The sequence below is a fragment of the Lutjanus erythropterus genome, chromosome 20 (genome assembly GCF_056507025.1).
Source record: "Lutjanus erythropterus isolate fLutEry1 chromosome 20, fLutEry1.hap2, whole genome shotgun sequence".
Lineage (NCBI taxonomy): Eukaryota > Metazoa > Chordata > Actinopteri > Lutjaniformes > Lutjanidae > Lutjanus > Lutjanus erythropterus.
Window position 1 is genome coordinate 11,349,286 of NC_139336.1, and position 26,846 is coordinate 11,376,131.

At 38.8% G+C, this 26,846-nt stretch overlaps 1 protein-coding gene across 2 annotated transcripts in view; it reads left to right on the forward strand.

Moving 5' to 3' along the window:
* unc13bb (unc-13 homolog Bb (C. elegans)) overlaps positions 1-26,846 on the forward strand; it is a 74,980-nt gene that overhangs the window by 7,361 nt on the left and 40,773 nt on the right. The window contains exons 2-9 of one of the 2 annotated variants that reach the window (XM_084746597.1): positions 4,213-4,242; positions 13,477-13,576; positions 16,856-16,973; positions 17,118-17,241; positions 19,876-19,949; positions 20,803-20,860; positions 21,221-21,250; positions 22,526-22,742. In XM_084746597.1, coding sequence (XP_084602723.1) covers positions 4,213-4,242; positions 13,477-13,576; positions 16,856-16,973; positions 17,118-17,241; positions 19,876-19,949; positions 20,803-20,860; positions 21,221-21,250; positions 22,526-22,742 — 751 coding nt within the window. The remainder of the gene's footprint in view (positions 1-4,212; positions 4,243-13,476; positions 13,577-16,855; positions 16,974-17,117; positions 17,242-19,875; positions 19,950-20,802; positions 20,861-21,220; positions 21,251-22,525; positions 22,743-26,846) is intronic. The other variant, XM_084746599.1, reaches the window with a different exon arrangement.

The window sequence follows — 26,846 nt, forward strand, 5'->3', positions numbered from 1 at the left end:
TTATCAGATGATATATGGAGAAAAAAGTGGCCAATCCAAATATTTAAGAAACCGAAATAACAACTCTTTGTCACTTTTTGTGATAGGTGGATTGATGGATGATTAATATGTTGTAGATAGATAACCTCTCTATTGTGCAATTAATCGACCAATCATTGCAACACTAATCATCAATGAAAAGCTACTCAGCTGCATCAGATGTAATTGCTTGGCACTGGTGAATTGGTTCTGGCTTCCTATATTGGTCCTTTGGTTTTATTGCCAACTGAACGGCATCCACACAGGATGTTGAGCTTCGTTCATGCATCATCGCGCCTTTTGTTTGCTGAGTTTTCTGTTGACATACTGTCAAATTTGTTTTACTCTTCCTTTGAAAACCGTGATGTAGCAGTTCTTTGTCATGGCACACACTCTGGTCATTGGAGCATCCAAGAGCACAATTACAAAAAACTGGATCACTAGTTATCACAGCTGCCTCAACACTGGCTGCTCGGTGCCTGCCAATTTGACTCAGTAGGCAAGGTGACAGTACAAGGAAATGATTGAATAAAGGAGGAGAAACAGAGGCTGTGCAGGACTAAAAACAACAGAACTGCAGGCGGAGTGGCTGAGTGTAGCGAGCAGCAGAGTAGTGGAATTATGAGGGAAAGAGACAGAGAGGGAGCGCTTAGAGATTGAGGGAGTAATCCCCTGGCCATCTGTTGCTCTCTCCCTCTCTCTCCCTCTCACACTGGCCCCACCTGATCAGATCCAGCAGCCAGCACAAAGAGGAAGTAAACCACTGCCTGCAGCAGTAGAGACTCTGCTGTCACTTCCTCTTCACACTTTCCTGCTTTTTGCCGGACCTTTCACTGATAACGCCCTGTTGTTTTGGAATATCCACACTTTTCACTTTTTCATTTGTAAAAGGCCCTTTATAAGTCCCTCTTTTCCAATATGAATTATAGAGTCCTACATGATCACGCGATTTTCTGCCAGAATTAGAGATCAGGATTTAAAGGGACACCCCAAAATTTATATAATTAGTATAAAATATTTTTCCCCTTGCTTGTCGTGCTATTCATCCATCTAGATTTTTTATGTGAGTTGCTGAGTTCTGGAGATGTCTGCCATAGAGATGTCTGCTTTCTCTCCAGTATAATGAGACTAAACTAGAGATACGATGATTAATCGAGTGATCCGATTATTCTACCAGAACTTTATTTTCCATGGGAAAGAAAGTAGTTCCCACATCAAAGTAAAGTTCTGCAGATTATTTTGGGTAATCAGGTCCTGATTTTAGGAAAGATACTGGTTTGGATTTTTTCAAATGCATTACCAAAAAAATATCAAAACATTTTGGGAGTGTTTGCTTAGGATGACATTTGATCAGCCATACTTACACGATCCTGATGTGTCACACTAGTAGACTTTTTTGCCATTAAATTCTTACTGAAAAACACCTAAGGAGTTTTTTTTTTTTGTATTTTAAGTTGTTGGTTAATCAGTCATGAATACAGTACAGGCCAACATGTTACACAAAATTGCTCAGCAATTCAAACCATGTTTTCAGCAGTGAATACTCATTTCATTACCAATAGACATTTTCTCACAGCAGCCACTTTTATATAAAATAATCGGGTAAACAGAGGTGTTACTAGAGCCTGATATATCAGTCAACTGATATCTGCCTGATATTGGCAAATTAAAGCTATGTTGGTCCGTATTGGCATATAGTCTGATATGTGCTGATATCAAAACTTTTGCAGTTTTAAGATGTAGTGGAGAATTCTGCGTAATACAATTGCAATAAATTTTGGAGGCCATCGTGGATAAAAAAAAAAACTATACCGAAATAGCCAATCTTTTCCTGGATGATCTCTTTAACTTATGTCGGTCATATAGAGGCATCACTAATAAACTGAGACTAATTTATAACCATCTAAAACTCCTTGCAGTAGCTTTAAAGTGGATAAAAGCCAGACAATGCCCAGTTTTATAAGTAGTCATGTGGCTAACTGACAAATACAAAGGCAGAAATGTGTGTGTGAAATGGATATATTACTTTTTTCATTTCCTATGCTGTGGTGAAATTTTACACAGCTTTTAAAGTTATAATTTGCACCATTTTCCTAAAAAAATGTATAGACTCATATGAACATAATTCCTTTCATTCATCACTTATGACCCTCTAGAAGTGTGTCTGTATCTGCCAAAACCCTACTGTCTGCCTGTATTTTCCTATTTTCCATTGTTTTGCTGAGCTCAGGATACTTTACCAACCCTTATATAATTTTTGTCTGTAGGTTATTTATGAATTGATGTTATTAGCCACATGTCTAAAGGGTGTTTCAGATTCAACTGTGCTGACATTTTCAGAAGAATTTATGCAGAATTTAAGCACAGGGAAAAGAAAAAAGAAAGAAAAAAGCAATATATTTGTAACTGTGTGAGCTAAATGGCCTCTGAAGCCATGGTGTGCCCAGGACAGAAAATGATAAGCATCAGTTTCCACCATAATGGCCCCCTGGTTTATTGCCCTCAGCTCTGTGTACCGCAGTCCTAAATAACACCATGCAAATTAGAACATAAGGCCACTGTGCCAACTCATTTGCCCCAGTGACAAAGCCTTAGTGGAAAGCCAAAAGAAAAAAATCACACTGCTGTTTTTCCACTGCTCCCTTTCCGCTTCACAGTGAAATGTGTGTGCAAGACAGGAAACACTTCAGAAGTAGTGACGAACAAGATTTTCTTTCCTCCTCTATGATAACAAAGTAAATTTTTTCCCACTGACATCCTGAAAGGCAGCACCAGCCTAAGCTGTACTTCTTCATTTCTGTGGATATTTGTGGCCAAAATTGTGACATGTGGGAATCACTGTGATTGTTTAATTCATATAATCAAGAGTGACATTTCAGACAGAATGGAGAACAAATGAATACTTTTTTCTCCCCTTTTAATGCACACAGAGAGACGACAGGGGATGGTGCATGAAAATATGAAAGCGTCATTTGTGTCTCCATCATCCTGTCCTGCCCATCTGCCATCTCTGGCTCCAGAGGTTTAGTAGGTTACATGCCTGAACACATAACCCTGCCACAGCAATCACAATTAATCCCTTCCAAAGCGCTTCACAATCCCATAAATGTTATTGTATAGATGCATCAAGGGGCAAGAGATGATGATAGGTCTAAAAATAAATCAAAATACATCAGCAAGCATTCCCCCCACCCGTTAAATAATTTTTATCGAGATTTTAGGAGATGCTTTCTGGTGTCAGACATTTTTCTTTATTTTTTTTCAGATTTCTTAATACCCATCTGCCCCGTTCCACTTTTTCTATTGTTTTGCATGTGTTTATTTTCCAGCTGTTGGGTTTTGTGATACAGCTGTCTAGGCTTATGTTTGTTGATTATATTAAAGTTGGTATTCTGCAATCGAATGTAAGTATTTTTTCAGCTCTGATCACAAATATTCCAACATATGGGTTATATTTTAAGTAGTTTTTTTAGCGTACCTGTGCTGTCATGTGTCTCTTTAGAGATATAATATTTGAGAATGAAGATGGACATTGAAATCTAACTATTTTGCATCTAAGCTCTAGCAGACGTTAGGATTATTGTTCCAGAGAAGAATAAAACACATTGTGTAACAGGAGATTAAATAAAGATTAGCTCTTCAATCATGGTTAATATAGAAGAGTAAAGGTAAGGCAAAGTGATGGGAAAATGGAGATCAGGCAATTTACATGATAATATCATGAATTATGATGTTTGTGTTTTGTTCCATAATATAACCACACGGTCAGGTGAAGTTTTTGTATTTTAATAATATTTTAACCCACCAAAACAAACAGCTCATCTATGTTGATCGAGCTGCACATGAAGTGTTCCTACGTGTGCGGGCAACAACATCATGAGGCTGGCGATGTGTTTGTGTGATTCAGCTGTCACGAGTCGTCGACTCACGGCCCTCATGTCTGCATATAAATGAATTTGTCACACGTTCAATAACATGAGAACCTGTCCATTTTTCATGACTCATGCCCAGATAGCTATTCTGATTTGTTTTTCCCTCCTGGTTCACCAGTGTTCTATACATGCTATTTTTTATTTTTATTTATTTATTTTTTTTAATCAGGTTATAAAGTCTTGCTGAAAAACTACTTTACATTTCTGTAGATTCCAAATAAGTTTACTTAAATCTAATCATTATTTTTGTTTTGTGTTACAGTGAAAAAAGCCAAGCTCCAAGGACCTCCAGGTGAGTACCTTTTTTGTGTTAATAAATCTTTTTACTTTTTATGATCATTTACTGTAGCCTGTTTGTTCAGTCTAGTCACACACTATCCCATCGTTCAAATGTCTAACAGTTTTACACAAACACTCATCTCACTCCTGCTTGAATTTGGATAACAGGAAACTGTAAAGCTGTAGGTCTTATTCTCAATTTTATGGAAGGTCTGAGCATATTTTGTGGGTCCTGTTGGCTTGTAAAAGGGATAGTTCAGGTTTTTTTGAAGTTGAATTGTATGACATCCACAGTCGGTGTATTACCTGCACTAAATGATAATGAACGAAATAATGAAAGTCAGCAGCAAGTTGTATTTTTAGCCATAAAATGATAAAGGCCAATCTAAAAAGAAAAGAATATTAAAAATATAAGCCAAATATTATCCAGTCAGACAGGTGGGTCAGAAATCTACTTGCCTGAAGTCAGCTTTCAATTGCCACCATACAAATAGTTTTATGTCACTAATTGTCATGAATTCTTTATCTTAATTTTCATGAAATCTTTAAGTAAATGAAACTGAACAAGGACAAAGCAATAAACACACTTGCAATGGACTTTTTCTGCTCATCCACTGTCGGGAGGTTTGGGAAGCTGTGTATAAACGGTGTCTGGGGCAAGTAGGCAATCCTTGTTGCTGAACCCATTTTACTTTGCAGCACACAGGAGTTACTGGTTTACCACTGCCTCGATCTGTTATTGTGTTATTTTATGACTTGTGTTCTATGAAGTAAAATTTCAGATTTTTTCAATGCACTCTGGTTGTTTTGGAGAGAGCGAAAATTAAAGTATACAATAAAATATTCTAAATATAGTGTACACTTGAACAAATATTGATTTTTCTAGATGGATTAAATATATTTTGCTGCTGATCCTGTCCTCAGCTGTACATTGCTTTACTTTTGCAGACAACTACAACTCTCTACTACAACAACGCAATTTTGGAAACATTCCACACGCATGCACTTTCTCATGTAGGTTAATCAGCCAAATTCTGGCAAGTCACTGAAAGCTCGGGTTGATTTTGCATTATGTAATCCTGTGTCCTTCCACGCCAGGCTTTGCTCAGGTGAGCTTAGATCGGTGGCTGCTAAGTCCAAATCCCCTCCTCCTCCACCTAAACAAATCCCCTCTAGTGTTCAGCCTCACGCCTTTCTGTAGCTAAGCCCTGTGACGTTTCTGACGAGAGCAGGCAGCAACATGGGCAGAAAGTCACCGCGGCTTTGGGTCTGACATTTTGCTCTCATTCTCAGTCCCCAACTGACCCTGTGCTCGCTGAGGATAATTGCTAAAGTTAATTATCCAGCAGGTCTCTACGTTTGTTCAGCATGTATTATCCTGTCCCTCCCCCTCACCTTTGGGAATTTTTTTTGATGTGTCTGCATTGTGTCACAAGCATCTCTGTGGCACAGATATATTGGTTTTACATAGTCAGCCTGTGCTGCCTGTCTATAGCCTCCTCCCTTCGTTAGGTCACACCACATGTGACACCTGTCCCAGAGCAAACATGAGGGATAATTCAGTTAAGCCTGTCGTCTGCCTGCGAAATGTAAACATCAGTGTCTCTCTCTTTCCCTTTATTTTTTTGCTAAAGGGCAAAGAAGGATTTGTCAAGCTCAGTCCTGCATTTTTAGATTGAGAACACCCAAGGCTATGTTCATTTTGTTTTTTTTGTTTTTTTTTTTACAGTAAACAGTGGACTGAAATGAGTGCTTTATATTAGAAGCCAGTCAGTGGCGGCCTTGTTTCTGTACTTTTATTTTAACTCAACTTATGGTTGTTCACAATATTTTTCCCGCTCACTGAAGAAAGCAGCAGAATCTGCTGTCAAATTTGGTTTGGTTCGTTGGTTTCTGTTGTTGATCCTGAACATAATCATATTATTAGAATATAAAACTAATCAACTCATTTGCATCTCATCATGGGACAAAAGCATGATTTTGGCACATTTTACTCTTCAGTCAGGAATATTTTCAGCAAGCTTTGCAATAGCGATCCCATTTCTCATCTTCAGTTTCTTTTGATCTGTTGGACACATGAAGTCTGGAGATGATGACTGTCATGCTACAATGGGCTTATGGGTACTGAAATGGATCATCTGCTCTCATCTGCACTTCATCTTTTCGTTACTTACAGGAAAGGCTTGTTTAGATCAGATTCATTTTTTGGCCATTATGCCACTATACTTCCCATTCTTGTGGGAATTCGGGGAAACAACATACTCAGTTATTAACTGACCCTTTGTTTGCTTAGGAATTAATTATAACTTTAAGGTTATTTAGTATCCCACTTATTATGAGTATGATAACACTAACTTACTGTGCATTTGAAGCCGTGTGATTTATTGGAAAAGCCCTTAAAGTTTACATAAGGCTGGTCTAGAATGTGTTTGTGCTTGTGCTTCCACCACACCTTCAGACAGATAGCTGTTAGGCCTTACTTTGGAAGTCTTAGCCTATATTAAGTTGTTTATAGAGAATACTGTACATGCAGAACAGAAGGTGACCTTGGATGGGCCAGTGTTGGTCTTTCCGCTGATTGCCACAGGAAACCAGGGTTAGATAAGGGCAGTGTATTGCTGGATTTATATGTGTTCAGTCTCTGAGTGTATTCTTCATTTACAAAAACAATACTCTGTTCAGTATACACTGTTGACATTATGTTCAGTTCAGAACTCTGCATGTAGATGTAGAAACTTCTCATGAGGTGGTCACAGCAATAGTAGAAAAATCCTCCAATAGATGAATGTCTTCTGTTGCATGCAATATTGATGAGAGGTCTGAATTTGAAATGTCAGCCTTCCAGCTGCATGCGTTTTCCTGACTAATTTATTGAAAAAACTCATCATCAATCAATAATAGATGAAGACGCTTGATGGAGGGGCTCGGAGGGGAGGGGGTCGTTCGCAGGCAGCATTAGTGAGGACAACATGGACAGGACAAGTCATCCCATGATTCATCTCAGCTGAGCCCTCCTCTGCTCTCTTCTTCTTCTTCTCCACAACACACTGACTGGTGTGCTTTCACTTTGTCGCTTTGCGTGTATTGGTGTGTTTACGCAGCGTGTGTGGTTAATGGAGAGAGAGAATGAAAATATGTGCACACAGACGTCTGTGTGTTGTCATGCATTTTACAAAGCTAACTTTTTGAAATGCCCACGTCAGATTAGGTTAGGTAGAGGCTCGATGTGTGTGTGTGTGTGTGTGTGCGCGCGCAGTGAACTCTGGCCATGATATTGGCAGGACTGATATTATCAGTCAATATTGCATTATTGTGGCTATATCAGTATTTATGCACATTGGCAAAAAATAAATAAAATGGCAATTTGAGAGTTTAAAGCTGGAGTGTGGGACCAATTACATAAAGCCCATCATGGCCAGATATATCTCTCAGTATCTTTTAGTTTTAGTTTAGTTTAGTTTTTAAATTTGGTGTCTGTTGCAATATTTCTGTGCTAACAAAGCAGTAATGGTGTGTTTTACTTTTTTGATGCTCCAGATAAAAAAAGAAACTTGTTGTTCGGAGGATTACAGTAAAGAAAGCAATCAACAGCTAAGATAAACACTAGCTTTTCTTTGTTGGGGAGTGCTGAAAGACAAGAAGGAATGTCTCATTACCTTTCTTTGTAAAATATTTGGAATAGGTTATTTAACTAGTCCAACAAAATAATGAATAATTGATTTGGAACTGTTTTTTTCTCCTTTGTCCTTATTTGCTTGCGGAGATTTGAAGAGAGTGCTCATAGGTGTGGGAGGGATCGGGTCGGGCTCACCAGTCGGCACATGACAAAAGCACACATCAACACTATTTGTGTAATTACTCTCTCTGCCACAAGTCCCACACTGCAGGTTTAAAATACCAAATTATGATATTTTGGCCAATAGTCATTTTTATACAACAGAAACATTTCGGGATCCTTTACATTTGGTTATTAAGGACCAAGAGACCAAGAGGTTAAGTGAGTGGAATATTTTTGTTGAAAATTAAACTGATTGCTTTCTGGTAACAAACTATGCAATGGAGACTCTGTCATTTATCAGCCAACATATACACCAATATCGATACTGACTGATGTTGTTGTGTTTTTTATTATTAGTATTCAACATTAACCATGGGTTGTAGCCATAAAAAGCTACTCTGTGACAACTAAATGGTCTATTCCATGTAGATGGTCCCTGTGGCCATCAAGCTTATACCCACTGAGAGCCATTGCCAACACAGTACAGGTTTACCAAGTCAACTCAAACTGCTAATGTGATCCTTACAGAAGAACCAGAACACAAAACTATGATAAAAATTAAATGGCAACTTTCTTTTTTTTTCTTTTTTTTTTTTATGAATTGAAAGAGTTTAAGTGGCTTGAATGTGACACATCTATGGATGTAATGTTCCTCAATGAGAAGTCTGGCTCATTCTTTTTGCAAGCAATGACTTCAGGAAACATCAAATCACAATGCATGGGAAAAGTGGACAATACAAGTGTCCAGTTGAAGGAAGGTGTTGCGTTAGATTGCCTCTTCTCTTTTGTTAATGTGTACATGTGGGCCACTGAAATGTACTTTGGCTATCAAATTGAGGAGTGTGGGGCAAATGCTTACAAATATTAGTGTGTATCCCTGGTTATTTTTTTTTAATGGTGTGATTTCATGTGCATGTTTCAGTCTAAAAAGTTACTATTTTTTTAATTAATTAATTTTTTATTTAATATTAACTGTTGTCATAGTTAGGTTGGGTAGCATTCAAAAATGTTTCTGATACTGATACCTTGACTTCAGTACTGGTTCCTGAATGATACTTGTTTGGATACTGAATCTATATTAACAAAGAAAAGAAAATTACATTACACATTAGGGTACAGTTACTCACTTTAAAGGCAGAGGCTTTTCAAAGACATGGTGATTAAAAAAACACAATAATGATCTTGTTTCCTGGCATCACATAGTGTTTTTCCTCCATGCCACAATATGTAACGCTAGACAGATCATCACCAGCATTATTAGATCTTGGTACAAGCATGCTGCTTGTTTAATGACTTACTGACACTGATGAGATTTGCTCCTTAGGTATTGAAAGTTGGTATCGAATGACAATACATGTATTGATACACAGTATTATTGAGGCATTTCGGTTGATGCCATAAAAGTATCAAAGTTTGACACCCAGCCTTAGTCATAATTAGTAATGAGACCTCTGTCACAACTCTAAATAAAACTAAATTTAAGGGATCATTGACAAAAATGTTCCATGTTTCTCTTGTTTATGTTATGGGTTGGGAAAAAAGTCAATATTGGCATCGACCTGATGGATCCAGTATCAGTCTGGCTTTCATGTGCAGGCATACAGAATACTTGGTGTTTTTCCAGGCACTCGTTGCTTCTTCCTTCTCAACAGTGCAGATTGTATCAGCCATATAGCAGACAACACCTGCTGTAAAGGTCCCACAGCCTCTAAGTGGCTCTTATCTAATCCATACATCCTCTTCCCTTATCTCATCTCTTCTATTCATGGGAGCCGGCCCAAATGTGGCACAAGGCATGGACTATCTAATTAGGGAAAGGCTTGAGCATCCCCCAGGCTTCTTTGTAATAATGCCTGTGTTTTGTTGCTACTGTCCCCTTGACACTAATTAGGTCTGTGTGCTGCCAGTCATGCTGCTTGTAGGGTGGACAATATGTCGGGGTTTGGGGGTAGTAGCTGGGCGTTTCCAGTGCAGGTTTTTGTTTTGGGACCTATTTTAATCTTTATTTATGTTGTGTGTCAGTGGAGTGTTGTAAGAATCCACCTGTGTCAACTGTATGTTGTCTCATTGTGTCAAGAGTTGCGTTTACTTATCTGGCTACTGTGTTAACGGCCATGTGCAGGGTAAATGTTTCAATATGTTGCCGGGGTAACCAGCAAAATCTTTGTTCAGTGCGGTCAGGTGATCTGTCTATAAAGGAGCAGCTGATGCCTTGTTTTTATTTCCCATACACCGTGTGTGTGCGTGTGTGTGTGCGTGTGTGTGTGTGTGTGTGTTTGTGTGTGTGTGTGTGTGAATGCAAGGGGGCAAACACACTGACAGTTCAAAAAAAAAGGGTATGAATACCAATGTATTTTGTATATTGTATTCTGGAATTTATAGATAAATGCATGTAACTCATGTAGGGCTGCAAGTAATGATTGTTTTTCAGTCATTTTTTTCTTACAAAAAAGACTCTCCGATTATTTATCAATACACTTTTTTTTTTTTTTTTTTTTTACAGTTTTATTAAGTGTGTCTTATATTGTCTGCACTTTTTAGTGTGGTTTGTAATTTTCAGAATTGAAATGATTCTTAATTCTTGATTACTTGATCAACAAACAAATAGTCATCAGCTATTTAGATAAGTGTTTTTTTTAATTAATTTCTTTTCAAGCAAAACATTATCTAGTTCCAGCTTCTTACTTGTGAGGACATGCTGCTTTATTTTGTCCTACAGATAGTAAACTGAATAATTTTGGGTTTTGGACTGTCAATCTAATAGAACAAACAATGAGAGGACCTCACTTTGGGGAATTTCATGATTCTCTGAGATTTTGTACGAACCAAACAATTGATCAAGGAAATAATTGACACGTAAATACAGATTGACAATAATTATAATTTGCAGATCTAGTGATTTTTCATACTGTAATACTGTATAGGAACTGCTATGATGGTACCGTAGTAAATTAGTGCATTCTAAAGCCATGCAATAAATCCAACCATCATGAGGGCTAAAAATGTTTCTTAAATGTTTTAAAGAGATTAATTCAACTCGATGGTCATTTTGGAGGCTGTAGTCTGGTAAATTGCATTGTGACACACTGAGAGGGTTATCTAATATTTAGGCTACACGCATTGTTAAAAAGGGTGTGGAGACTTAACAAAAACCAGGGTCAGTGTCCCGTTAATATCTCTGAATGTAGGCTATTAGACCAAATCCAAGAGTAGTACTACATCATTTTGATGAATTATCTTTATTTGTCAGGTATTAGTCAGTGGATCAGCCAAAAACAGACAAAAACAACCCCCATCTGGCATTTCATTACTTAATTTCCAGAAAGTTTACTAAATCATATTATATATATATACAGTTTATAGATATTAGTATTCATTCAATAGATTTTTTTGTACTATATTTGTTATGCACTGAAAAACCAATTCTGATTCTGATATCACAATATGACTACATATAATGTGATCCATATGATCCAGCTCAGAGTTGTCACAACACATATTCAAGATCGGCATTTCAATCTCAGCCTTTCCTCCAGCTCCTCCAGCTGCTCTTGTGCCCAGATAGGGGGTCGGATTTATGCTGAGTCGCAGGGAGGACCACCGTTGGCGCAGGGCTGGTAACTACCAGAGCAACACTGAGCACGCCAGCAGGCACGTGTTAACGCTCCCTCGCCCCACTGTGGGAAATGAAAAGTGGTGGTTGTGTCACGAGCCGCCTAATCCCCCCCACCCCTCACCGATCACCCCACCCAGCGCTGACAGCTGGTGCAGACGGTTGCTGTGGCTCTGCTGCCCAAACGACGCTACTGGCTGAGAGGAGGCTGATGGAGATCACTGGGTGTGAAAGTTGCCTGTACGCTAACAGATTGACAGACTGACAGATTGAATCTACGTCCCAAATGCCACTTTTAAAAGAGTTTTAGCTGTGATCATTTGCTACAAAAATCGCCAGCAGCCATATTTAAGCGTTGTTTGTAGATGTATTTGACCTTTGACCTAAGTGTATTTCTATTGTACGCTTGATAGTATCAAGGCTGACAGAGACCTTTTCTGCAGTAGTAACAGGTCAGGAGTGACTTTCACTTCATTACATCATCAGCAGACCTGCCCCCTCTGTTACATACTGAATGTTTAGAGGGCAATTATTAAGAGTAGTTTCAAGAGAAGCTGTAATTCACAGTGCAGGAAAAAAACATAACATGCAGTTGGATCCTGTACTTGTATCTGCTGCGTGGCTCTCATTGGAGATTAACAGGGTCAGTTTGCTGACCTGGCTTGGCCTGACTTGGCTTGGCTTGGCTTGACATGGTGGGGGGGAGGAGACTTATCTGCTTTCACTCTCACTTGAGCTCCTGATGCCTTTTTCACCCGCACAAAGCCAAAGTGGAACTGGCCTGGTTTGTATTACTTCTATCAGTTTGAACGTCAGATCTGCTGCCTGTTTATTTTAGGAGTGTTTCATTTCATAACCCGCTCAAAAGTACATGATTTGTCCCAGCTGTGTTTGATAAGTGACCCTTCAGATTGCTGCCGATATGTTAACACTGTACAAATAAACTAGAAATAAACTATCTTCTCTACCAGTCATTTACTCCTTATCTTTTTTGTAATAGTCATACATAATTCTCCCCTTAATACAAAGCCTGGGTAACACTTTATTTGAAGGGGTGTGCATAGGATAAGTCATTACACGGTCATAACCATGTCATGATGCCTGGCATAAACATAAAAATTACATAACTGATCAAATAACACAGGCATGAACATCCATGAAGACCCCTTGCCTTCATGGATGTTCATGCCTGTGTTATTTGATCAGTTATGTAATTTTTAATGCAAAGTTGACATTGTTATTCAAGCCAATAATGTCTTTGTTATGACAAATTGACATTAACCAAAACAAAAATGTCTTTGTTTTAGCAATCTGATGTCAACCAAGACAAAAATGTCTTTATTATGACAACTTGACATAAACCAAGACAACATGACCTGTCAGTCTTTGTCACGAAAACTTGACGTTGGTTTTGACACTGGCAGTCATGAGACCATTTTAAGTGTGCCGTGAATATTTGACCCAAAGTGATCAAGATGTGATTAACTTTTATTACACTGTCAAATGTTTATAACAGTGTCACGAATACTTGGACTACCTGGACAAATAAGGTGGTACTATTTGGACTTGTCATAAAGATGTCATTAGATGTTAGTAGGCCAGTTTCACAGCTTGTTAGCTTCTAACAATGTCAACTCTGCATTAATAATGACCGAATGACACTTGACAACAGTCATAAACATTCATAAAGACTCCTCCATGTTCATGAAGGTTGTCATGACATAGTTATGACAGTATAGTGACTCGCATACACCCCTTCAAATAAAGCGTTACCCAACCCCTCTTTATGTTCTCAGTGTATTGTCATATCATCTCAATATAATTTAAACTGTAATCTCCCTTTTCTTTTGTTTCAGACAAGTTCAACACCTACGTGACGCTGAAGGTGCAGAATGTCAAAAGTACAACTATCACTGTACGGGGGGACCAGCCCTGCTGGGAACAGGATTTCATGTTGTAAGTTATTAAACACAGACACAGTGGCGTTATGCTTCACGGTTTATGGAACTAATTCTACTTGAATTATCTCAGTCACCACCTATAAGTCAATAGTAGACGTCACAGAGTATAATACAAACTCTGCACATCATACTAGACTGTAAATTAACACAATCAGTATGATCAGTTTGGTTTCTTTGTGCTTTCTGTCCTGTCCCATCAAGAAAATCATTCCCAAAGGGCATCTTTTTGCACTGAGAGCGCAAGTTTTATGTGTTTGGTGATGTCTGGTGTTGCAGAGCCTTGATGTAAAGCCCTTCATAAGACATGCTTGGCAGCCAATCGGTCTGTTGCTGATTGAGTTTTCTTAAAAGGATATTAATCTGTGAGAAACTGCGTACTGCCGCTCTGTGCTGTCAAAACTATTCAATAAATTACTGAACAGATCCTAAAAAGAAATGGTCCAGGAGCTCTGATACCCCAAATTAGCTATATTTTGTTTGTTTGTTAATATTTGTTATTTTTATTTACACCCTTGTTCCTACCTAGTGCTTAGAGCTGTAGGAAAGGTGTCTGATTTTCAAGCTGTGCGGCTCTTTCTATGAAAGTATCCTGACAAACAGCTGCGGTTCATTTCCTCCTTGTAATTCATTGGTTTAATTTCCTCATTTCACTTTCCCTGTGAAAGGTATCTATGGCGACGAGAGAGTCATCACGTTGTTGCATGTGTCATTGTTTGTCTTTTGTGAACTCCCTCATTGCAACAGTGTTTGTTTTTCCAGACCTTCATCCTTCTACTGTCCATTAATGATGTGTCGGCTAGGTCTAATTCAACATAAAACACAATCGTTCATCAGCGTTTCCAGAAAATGCTCGGCACCACCTGTTACAACAAAGTATGCTCATTAGGAGATGATGACTCAGCTCAAGTAAAATCGAATAAAAGGACGTCCAAATTTCCCAGCTGTGAACCTCAGCAGCTAAATTGTAGCTAATTCTGTCGAATTTTTCGATTCGCTTGAAATATTTTTTTCTGTTATTTACCTAGGAGTAGCCTGACATTTGGGAAATAAGCCTACGTGTATTGGCTTCCTTGCTGAGAGATAGATGCAAAGATTGATATCCCTTTCGTTTCTTTACAGTAGATATAAGGCTACTGCTGCCTGTTAGCTTAATTTAGCACAAAGACTGGAATGAAGTAGAAACTGCAGTGAAATGTACAAGTTTGTGGGATGCATGACAGCTCCACACCATCTCTTCGCAAACATATATATATAACATTAATGGGAGTGTGTCTGAATTTGGTTATTGGCAGATAGAGCTAGCTGTTTCTCTCTGTTTCCAGCTTTTGTGCTAAGCTAAGCTAACTCGCTACAGCTTCATATTTACCATGCAGATACAAGAATGGTGTCAGTCCTCTCATCTAACTTCTGGATAGAAAGCGAAAAAAGTATTTACCAAAATTTCAAACAATTCCTTAAATGTTAACATATCTTAGATTTACAAAAGCACTGCACCATACTGTATTGGACTGATTTCAACCCATGGTCAGGAATATGTGGTTTTGATATGCTATGAAAAACAGTAGCTAGTTTGTGTCCACCTTGTTGCTTTAGCACTTAAAGTACTCATGTTGGTTTGCACAGAATAGGAGCCTCTATAATTAAGCTAAATGCATTTCTGAAAAGCTTGAAATGGTTATAAAGTGATGTGGACCTGACGAACGATTAGGGAGAGACTCGCCACATGTTTTCAAGATAAGTGGCTATGTATTTGCAAGTCGATTCCAGTCAGTTAGAGAACAAAAGTGGATTTACAGTATTTTTGTTTGTGTCTTAATTCCTAACCCTAACTACATGGATAATAATGCACGATTATAAAATGATTGGAAACAGACTACAAATAGCATTGTAAGTTAAAATTAGCAATGGTTTGGTATTAATCCCCTCCTAGAGTCATTTGTTCTCTGCTATTTTGAATGAACGCTGCTATTTTGAATAAAGCCTAAATCTCTGCACCTGGACACCCTGATTACTCAGCGCCCTCCCCTTCTCTTCTCTCAATTAGCTGCTCTCTTTGATTATCCTTCCTCTCATCTTCCTTTTGTTTGGCCTGTCGATAGTTGTAAACTGCCACAAATGAGAATATGCAAATGCCCTTGTCACACGGCCCCTTTCAAATTTGATATGCCATTTTATTGCTGTCATCAAGCTGTTTTTGAGCCCTTTGAATAGCATGCTGAATGACAAAACAAGGCTTGAATTGATTATGATGGCTAATACACAACAAAAAGAGGAAGTGGCCTTTGTTATCAGCCAGTGGTGGCGCCTGGCAGTAATTATGTAGAAATTTCTGGTTCATTGAATGTGATTTGAATGACATACTGGAAAGTTTTTTTCGCTTTTGATAAGAAATCTTCAAAGTATACAGTTGTTGTCTGGCTCTTATATCCACTGATAGTTTAGTATATCAGGAAAGGCTTAGTTTCCCATTAGGGATACACGCACAGATTTTGGCCAGTTTGTCTTATGTCGATGTTTTTTTTTTAGATGACTTCTGATACCGATATGTGCACGCATTTTTTTCCACTTCATTGCAGAGAACATCAAGTCTCGTATGGTGGAATTAACATAATATTATGCTTACTCTTATCGGTGTTGTCATAAGTATCACATAATGAATATTTAACATGCTTTCAGTACTGTTTTTTCACAGCATTGACACTCTGGCACCAGGTGCACTGCAGTGGTCCTGCCTCCTCTAACTTATCCACAGCGCCATCTTCTTCTAATCACTTGTCTCCTTTGCCATATCTGTTGTCATGTTCTCGCCTCATTATTTCTATTTTTAAATGAAAAAATAGAAAATGTTGTGCCCCAAATGTTCAGTCAGTTTTTGGCGGTATTGCAAATTGTTTATAATATTGGTATTTTAACCCCTAGTCTCCAAATTTTTGTTGCAAAAACTGTGTGAACCTATTAGTTAGTTATAAAAGTTGGTTAAAAAAGAAAACTTTCATTGCAGAGCCAATCCAAAGTCTCTATGGAAACCCTTCATATTGGGTTGCTGACATGCAGAAGTCATGTGCTTACTACTGAATAAATTGGGGAGATCGTCTTGGTAGGTGGTGAGATCTCTGTCAGGAATTGCAAGAGTATATCATCAAAAATGGTCAGTTTGGGCCAGTAACAGTACTTCATTTTAAAGCCTTTATCGGCCAGTACCAATCAAATGCTGATATTATAATGCATCCCTACTTTACATTACTTGATACCTGAATAATGCCTTTGTCCTCAGTGAGATCAACAGACTGGACCTCGGCCTCATTGTTGAGGTGTGGAACAAAGGCCTCATCTGGGACACCATGGTGGGGACAGCCTGGATTCCTTTAAAGAGTATCCAACAGGCGGAGGAGGTAGGAACATGAACACACACATCATACACAGTAGTCCACAAAAACATGAATACTACATCATTTTTTTTTTTACCTCCATAGACATTCAGATACAGTTGGGCTTCATTGTTAAAGGTAAATATCAATATGCATATTAAATTCCAGGAGGGCTCAGGCGAGTGGATCTTTCTGGATGCAGAGGTGCTGATGAAGGCGGATGAGATCTATGGCACCAAGAACCCAACACCACATCGAGTCCTACTGGATACTCGCTTTGAGCTGCCTTTTGGTGAGATACCAGAGTTGCCAACCCCCCCTTTTTTTTTTTTTTTTACATTAAATCACCTGAATGAGGCAATAACCCACACTTCTGAGTTCAGGTGCTTATGTAAGAAGTTTTCCCTGTGCTGTCATCTCAAGTACCCACTCTGACTACAGTGGGTGCATTAGTGATGCAGAGGGTGCACAAGTGATTCTAGTTACCATGGGGCAAATCAAAGCTTGATCCGCTGAGTTACACAAAGGCCACACATCTTTCCTGCTGAAATGTCAGCAGTCTGTTTCTGAGGCTACACAGGAAAAGCTATCCAGCCTGGGGCAGTGTGGAACAAATTGATGACGTCTTCATGTCCTGTAGTTTCATGCAATCACAGCTTGTACTGATCTGTCATCTCAACTCGAGTATAAACATACATAAAGAACACTTTTGAACAAGTAATGACTTGAAACAGGACACTGTTAGATTATCATCTTGGATAAATTTTGTTTTACTGTCCAATTTCCTTTATCTGGTTCCATGGGGGATGAGGACTTTTTGTCTTCCTTAAATTGGGGGCATTTACTCATCAGTGGCAGATTCTCTTTTATTAACTTAGGTCCAGTAAATATAATTATATCTTTGCTAGGTCATTCCATTGTGGCCAACATGATTAAGGAACAATTAAGGATACTTTGAAATAAAAAAAGGACATGACTTCAGGTCTATAAGTCTTATTCACTGTTTTCTGAAATCATCCATAGCAAACTTTGCATATATATTTAAATTAAAGCTACACTGATTGTTTTTGAATTTTCATTATCCTTTTGGCTCCTCTCTGGTCTCCACCAGCTAGTTGCTAACTTGTCTGTGTGCCGTCTGGTGCCGTGCAGTTAACGTAGATAAGAGAACTGAGACTGAACTGTTGAACTATTAATGACCCAAAAAACAAAAACAGTGAGCAAAAAGAGGTTAAAAGCTGCTAGTTAAATGATACTCACGAAGAGTATCTCCTTTTATTTATTTTTTTTTTTTTACAATACTTTTACAATAACTTTATTAATTGGTAATTTGATCATATTAAACAGAAGACCTTTAATGTTTTCCAGTAGTAGTAGCCATAAGACACTCACTATACCAACATTTTAAAGCTGTTTATGACTGGACGGGTGAAATGTCCCCTGTGCTCATCCTATAGTTGGGCTCAGACCTTGTGATCGAAAGGCATCAAAGTTAAAGCAGGGCGTCTGTCCGCTGAGTGGGAGCGAGCCACTTTCTGTGTTTTGAGAGGAGACCTTTTCAAGGTTGCAGGAGGCCATCATGACTCTCTGTGCCACCAGAGCCATTCATTAAAGCTGTGGGTCGGCGTGTCTTTGAAGCCCTGGCCTTTGTGTGTGAGGCCTTTAATGTGCATCTGTCTACAGAGCAGCGCAAATCCCCCTGAAAAGTGGGAATGGAGAGAGCACATCATCTGGTACTAACAGTATGTATTTTATGTGGGATAATGCACATTAGTCAACACTGACTGAACAACATTGATGAAAATGTGCTGGGGTTCGCTTAGCAGCTAATTTTGCACCTGTAGTTTCCATATAACTAAAATTAACAAGCATTATCTACAACAATGGAGTGGATATTGGTGGGGAAAAAGGATAATCTGATTTGATCCAGTAGCCTAAACTATCACATAAATGCTAAAATAGATTTTTAGCAACATGCTATAAAGAGAAATGTGCCACAAGTAACACAGATGAGCAGCTTGTGTCATGTGAACAGTAGCCAGAACATGAGTGAGACCTGTCAGCAGTGCTGTCACCATCTCAGCTGTGCAACTTCTTTTAAGATCAAGGAAGAAAAATAGCACAAATGCTGCTAATAGCTAGGTGTGTGAAAAAATTGTAATAAAGCAGTAGTGGCATTGCATAACGAGTCATGTTGCGTGCTATGTATTTCTTCCTTCATGGGAGTAGAATATTTGTTTCACAGTTGGAGTATAGTGTTTTTTTAGATGGCTAGGTCAAGTAAAGAGCATCCATATACATGTATTATTAAAGCCTAGTTTTTAAGAAAAGGAAAAAGACCGTATTTGATTGGTATTGGCAGATAGTCAAGGTTGCTGTATTGGTATTGGCATGAAAAAGTAATATCGAGGCATCACTAGTCTCAAGTCATAGATATAGTTTGATAGGTTGGTTCAAGTTTGAACAAACTGTGAAAAAAGCACTCCACTCCTTGTAATGATCAGTTGTGAGGCAAATGTTGGCTTAATTTCATAACAGTTGTACCCTCCTTTCGCATATTACCTTTTTTCAGTTAAAATAGTTTTTCTGCTTTCTGTTAGTATTTTTATTCTGTGTTAGAAACTGTAACTTGTACTACCTCTCAAAATCTGTTTGGTATGTGACTGTCGTGACGCGACTGTAGCACCAGTGGATGTTGGATCTCTGTTGCTGTGATGAAAACATTTTCCTGATGTTTCTGGTCCCAAAACAGTTTGTGGCCTTGCTAACTATTTCTTTTTCCTCATTCCAAAGACGTTCATGACAAATTAAACAGGCATAAATGTATTATGATGGCATCCCAGGATATGATGCTTGAAAGGCGCAGGATGTTAATTTTTAACATGAGTTCACATGTATTTTTGTTGTGTGCATGTTTCGGTACCAGACATCCCAGATGATGAGGCACAGTACTGGACAGGAAAACTGGAACGCATCAATACCATGAGAATTGATGATGAGGCAAGTGCAATTTTGTATTAAGGAAACAGCAAAGTTAGCAAAAGTACACACATTCTGTCCTCAAGTAGAATTACAGATACTTGTGTAAAAAAACAAAAAAAAAAAAAACAAAATTAAAAACTTACTTGAGTTAAGGACTTTTACAAATTTGAATTAGTAACCTAAGTAAGAGTAAAAAAATGCTCAAGTACTCAGAGTTATACTTTGAAAAAAAGTATCCCCCGAAGGACATTTTTACCTGCTGTTTTGTTGCAGAGCTGTTTACTTCTAGTTAAATATCTTTCATCGTTCATCTTGTTTTTTGTCATTTTATGTCTGTTTTTGTGTTGTCTTTTACGTTGTTTTTCATCTTGATGGGTCTTCTTCGTCTTATTATGTCTTTCAAATTGTTTTTTGTCTTGTTACGTCTTTTTTTCCTTATGTCTTTTACATAGTATTTTATCTTGTCACCTCGTATTTTGTCGTGTTTTGTCTTCTGTGTCTTGTTATACCATTTAATAAATACTAAAGTAAAGTACAGATACTTGAAAACTCTACTTAAGTGCAGTAAGTAATCATTTGTACTTAGTTACTTCCCACCTCTGAATAACACTGTTAGTGTGTTGTAAACTGTCCGACTGGTTCTATTTCATGATTTACTTAGAAAAATGTTGTTGTCTTTTGTTTTCTAAAGAAAACAAGCGTGTGCAATTCTGTTTATTACCTCTTGTCCTAATGACTAAACTGCTATATTTACTGTTTTTTCAATTAACTTTAGTGGAACGGTGCCAGTAAATTACTGTGGTAATAATAGCATAATGACATCATGACAAACACTTGATGACTGTTGTTTTTTACTTCCTCTCCTCTCCAGTACCCTCTCCAGGATGACGTTCAGAGTCGCCCACTGCCCTTTGCGGCCTCCCAGTGCTGTGAGTGTGCCTGCCCATACTGCTCTTGACCTCTAGATGGAGCCAGTTCTTCACTCTTCTTACTCTCAGGCTCTGATATAGTTTCCTCTCACTTCCTGCCTGATGTAATAACAGTTGAATCAGAGTTGAAAATGAAGTTTAAACATGTCAAATTAAGTTTATATAATTTCAAAAACTAAATTGAGTTGAGTTAAATATTCTCACTGTTTACAGTCTGTTAGTTTGTTTTCCACTCTGAGAACCACTGATGGGATTCCTTCATCCTCCCGTTATAACAACACAGGGACACTTTTTTTTTTTTTCACAACCCCTGCCTCCTCTGACTGTGCCTCTCACTTGTAACGTCTGCACTTTCACCAGGCAACTATTTCGGATGGGCTGACCCACTGAGTATGTAAAACACACTTTGATCAAATTCTCCCCCTGGCCAATCCTCAGTGCCCTCTGCATGTCCTAATGCCCCATATCCCTCAGTAACATGTAATCTATAAGGTTCCATGCATTTTGGTCTCATTATTTCACTTTAACACTTGATTTCCCTCAATTTTTTCCTTAATCCCATTTGGCTTTTTTCCTTTCCTGTTCTTGCTGTTTTCCTATTTTCTATGCTATGTCGTTTAATATTCATAACCCATGTATACTTAAATCACAAATTACTGATTTAGCACAGTAGAAAAATTGTCAAAATATCAAACATATTCATCTTTTTCTATTCATTTTTGGAAAAACTCTAATAAGATGTAACAAGCTGTTCTTTATATCAAATTAGACAAAAAACAGAAATAATATGTTCATTATTAGACAATATTATCTTACTGGAGGGTGATTAGGGGCACATCACAAGTGCATTGTTGCCCCACAGTTAGCTCTTATCAAATTTCAGTGTGTAAATTGCAGTTATATCACTAAACTGATAGGTGGCAGTCTTTGCTAAACTATATTCATGTGTCACCTTGACATCTCGTTGTCCTCCGACTTTATATCGGCAGAATCAGTTTATCAGTTTTACAGAATCAGTTTCTCCTTCACCCTCTCACTTTATCGCTTTGAAACGATAAACCCCAGCTCAGCTGTCCCCTCTAGCAGACACCAAACTCATGTTTAGGTCTTGAAAGAAGTTTTCTAAGAGTCATTACTGGGGTCGGCAAGGTCACTTTCAGAAAGAGATTGATGTGATGTTGGTGCTCTTCTTATGACCAACATTGATCTATTATTATAATTCGAACTTTGGTTACAGCTGCATTTAATTATTCTGTACAGGTTTTGTCTCCATATTTCTTGTAGGAAAACAAAGACTAAATTATATTTAGTTGAAGCTTTATCTATAAACTTTTATTGCATTGATGAAACAGCAGATTTGAGCAGCTGAATGTCTTCCATGTAGTAGACAAGCTTGCATGTATAAGGGGATATAATCTTGTTAAAGTGCATGACCTTTGCCCTTTCAAACCCCCTATTAACCTGGCATCCTCTGCTTTATTTCTTCAGCTCTTAACAGTCTTGTCCAGATAGGCAAAATCTGAACAAGGATGCATCCTCAGCTTTGACATGGGTTAATGATAAGCAAGAGTATTTTTTAAGAAAATGCTTGCTATCACACAAAACGCACTTACTGATGTTATAGGAAACAGTCTTTTATTCATTAATCTCTTCATCCTGTTGCAGCTCTGGACGACCAGGACAGTGCTGTAGATGACAGGGATAGTGACTACCGCAGTGAGACAAGTAACAGCCTGCCTCCACGTTACCACACGACAGCTCAGCCCAACTCCTCCATGCACCAGTATCCCATGGGGCCCCGGCAGCAGCACCACCACCCAGACTCCTGCACAGACTCTATCCACAGTTTTGACCTGGACTACAGGGACCAGAGAGGAACCAGGTAGACCACTCCACAGAGTCACATGCACACTCCCTCACTCATATAATGGTAATACAACATAACCCCAAACTATGGCTGTAGAAATGTTGAATCTAGCTGAAGATTCAACAACATCGAGTTCAACACAGAGCAATAATAAGCTCAACAAATGTAAAATATATTGCAGGGCTATTTTACCAATTGCATTGGAATGAGCATGTTTCCTCTCAGTAATAAAACAGCAGCTCTGTATGTTGTTTTATTATTTTGCCAATTTAATTATTATTTTACCCCTTGTTTAATTTCTCTTTTAATCATCATGCATCTTCATTTTTTCTTTTGGATAGTTTACCTCTCCAAGAACCCAACACGGCTGGAGCTCTGTGCTTTTATTTGTTGTATTTGAGCTGGCTTTCTTTTGTGCCATAGTAGATGCTTCATTCAGCTGCGTCAGTAGACCAAGAGGGATCTGTTCTCTAGAGGCGGAATGGATTTTGTCACACCCTATATCCTCAGCACAAGTGCTGGAATGCATTCAGCCCTCTCTTGCTTTTTAATTCATATTATTGTGGTTGTCCGCTGACTTGCACATCAGGAAGTGTAGGAGAATATTTGCTTGATTGGACTGAAATTAGAATGTAGTTCAAATGGCCAAAAGTGTTTGTGGGAGAATGCTACTAAAATTGTGTATTTACATGGAAATAATAGGAATACTGGAGGAAAAGACAATATCTGCAATACTACTGCTATAAACATTATAATACACTGTTGTTTTTATTACCACCATACAGCAATTTGAGTTCAGTTTTGGGATGAATAGTCTTGGTGCATGGAATCTACTTTTGTGCACTCTTGGATTGCCATGGAATAAATATGTACCAGTGAGACTGCTGCAAATCTGCCTGTGCTGACTGATAGCGAGTTGATCCGGATAATTCTACGTCAGAAAAAAAAAAGTGATTACAGCCAGGGAAAGCTCATTGTTCATGTTTCTTTTTGTCTTGAGGGTCTGTTGTGTTGGTTAAAGGTCCTGGTAGTTTGAAAGCCTCTGAACTTGGTTTAGCCATATCACAGAGGAAGTCCCTCTGTAACACATGGAGAGAGTGGGTCAGTGACACGCACACGCATTTCATTGGTGATTAAAAACTTGTTCAATGTACGCCATATGGTGGTGATTTACCATGTATGTCTCATGAACACTGCTGCAGGCTGAGTGCTGAAGTACTGATAAGCATGACTGCTGTAGGGATTTACAAAGATCTAAATACAGTGAGACTTACAAAAATAGACACACGCACACTTTTGCATGCACAAACAGTTTTATTACCCATGCACATTAAAATGCCTAACATGTTGTTGCAGGCAATTTCTGTAATTTGCTATTTGTTTTCAGGTATCTTAGCTTTCTGATTACAATGTAATGAAGCTGTCCGCCAAAACCTTACAAGATCGTCAGCTGCTATATATTTATTTAGCTTGTAATCTGATAAGAATGTTGTAATCTTTCTACAACATTGATTACAAAGCTGATGAGCATGATTGTCTCTTTACATTTGCATGAAACTGTTCTCATCTTAACTTCTCTTTATCATTTTGCTTAACTTGTGTTTGCATTTTTTCTTCTTGTTTGTTTGCTTCTTCTTTTCTGTCCCTGTACCCTTTCCAATCCCTTGGTTAAATATATGCCATAACCTTAACAAGATCATTAAACCAGAAAGGAAGGGTCAGAATTATACCTGTAGATTCTGGCATGGGTGTTGAAGACTGGGAAAACAAATACAAAGGGCAGGGCAAGCCTCAGCTGAGTGACTTCTTAGATGATGAGGAAGACAACGTTATCCTTCGAATGGGAAGGCCCTACCCTGAGCCACCACACACACCTATCCGTCAGAATACCCAACGAAGTGGTTTTCTGCCTGCCACCTACCCTGAGGGTTATGACACTATTGATCGGCGGCGGAAAAAAAAGATAAGGGACCCAGGAGGGTTGCTCAGTACAGAGGCAGACAAAATGAGAGAAGAGGCTTTTCCCTCTGACCTTGCACTGCTCCGTGAGAAGAGAGGGGAGCTGTTTATGCGTCAGGTGGCAGAGATGCAGGAAGAGGAGGAGCGAATGACATCATGCCTCAGGCCATACAAGAATGGGCTTCTCTACAAGACAAGAATGTGGGCTAAAAATGAGCTGGACAATACTTTGGAGAATTATGTGGCATACAAAAAAGAGCAAGAAGCTAGAATGAGGGCACGGTTTGATTTTGATTTAGAGAATTCTGAGGATCTGCAATACTCCATAGGAGCGGAGGAGGATATAGATGACATTGCCTTTACAACAGAAGACTGTCACCCAGAGAACACAAGACATTACAAAGACAGGTATTCTTTCTCCTATGAGGGCCACATGGAAACTGCTCAGGGTCCTCGAGAGAAGAAGTCTGGAAAAGCCAAAATTGGAGGATGGGCTACAGAGGCAATGCTCTCTCCTGTAGAGGAACCAAGTGATGAATATGTAGACCCTATGGATGAGCTCCAGTGTCTGGTTGAAACAGTTTCTGAATACCTTGCTGAAAAAGAGGAGGAAATTAGCAAGTATGGTTCCCTTCCTAAATCAAGCAAATCTAGGCTATCATCTCTTGGTAGCAATAGAACTGATTCTTTTGGAGAGGACCCATGTAGTTCATCAAAGGATCCTAGAGGAGAACCCCAATCACACACTCCTGACCAGAGTATTTCAGGAGTAAAAAATGCAATGAGCTCATTATTTAGCTCTCTCACTGACAGAGTTGGAGGAGGCCCCAAACAGCCTGTCCCATCTCCACAAGCAAAATCTGCACAACCCTCACAATCTGGACTAACAAAACTGTTCTCCTTTATTCCTAAATCAAATAGTGCAGCTCCTATAGCTGTTGTATCTCCGGTAGAAAATTCTCCTGAAAAATCATTCAGTTTTTTGCCTTCTCAGCCACCACGTGATGCCAAGACACAAGTTCATAATCAAGAAACAAAAGCTCCTATAAGGAGTCAGACTCAAACAAGTGCAAAAGAATATGTACCTGACTCTGTAACCAAACCTCAAAATGCTCCAGGAAACTCAGTCTTGGGGAAACTGAATCCTTTAAAGCTTTTTTCAGCAGGAGATAATGGGAATTCAACTGAATATAAACAGCCATCAGAGACCCCATATTCTCAAGGCCATACACAGTGGGATGAGAAGTTGGATGGGAAACCTGCTCATCAAGGTAAACTGCCAATGACAGATGAAGGAGTTAGGAAATCAGAAAAAATAAGTAGTTCATCACAGGAGAAACATTTGGGTCAGAGGCAAAATGAAAATATCTATGGCAGACAAAATCCGATTATTGGCAAAGAAGAAAATCTGCCTACTTCTGGGCCACCAAAGCTGATGGGCCAAACACAATCAGCAAACACTGGATTCTTTAGCCCATTGAAGAAGTCATTCAGTTCATTGATCACACCTGTTGTCCCTGTTCCACCTCAGGGAGCACCGCCTGTGGCAGTTTATCCAGTGTTTAGATCGACGGAGAATCCCCAACTAGAAAAACCAGTTGAAGACCCATCATTGAGTAGTAAGCTTAAACTGCCTTTCCTCTCCTCTGAAAATGTCTCCACTCAGCAGCGTCCCAAAGCAGAGGGTGGCATCCTCTCTGGTTTTTTAAAGTTTGCATCCAGTGACGATGTTAATGCCTCTGTGAACACACAGAATCCTGTGCAATCACATCATGATTCAGCTTCAAGAACATCTACCACCTCGGCACAGAATTCTGCTGTGCCCCAGGACAACACTGAGAAAGGATGGTTTTCCAACATATTTAATCCTACCCCTATTCCTTCTGGTTCAAACCAGACTATGACCAGTAATCAGCAGCAAGTGCCACCTGGTTCTCATGCACAACATATATCAAATGAGAGACCAACACCAGCCCATCATGCAACGCAGCATCAAGCTCCAAATCAACCTGAATCACAAAGTTTTTTGACAGGTCTTTTTAAAGGGAGCTCCACAGAGGACATCCCTCATATGGGCTCTAATCAACCCAAACAAGGAGGTCTGCTATCTGGACTTCTTAAATTTGGCTCTACAAGTGACCTATCTGGCAATTTGCCCCA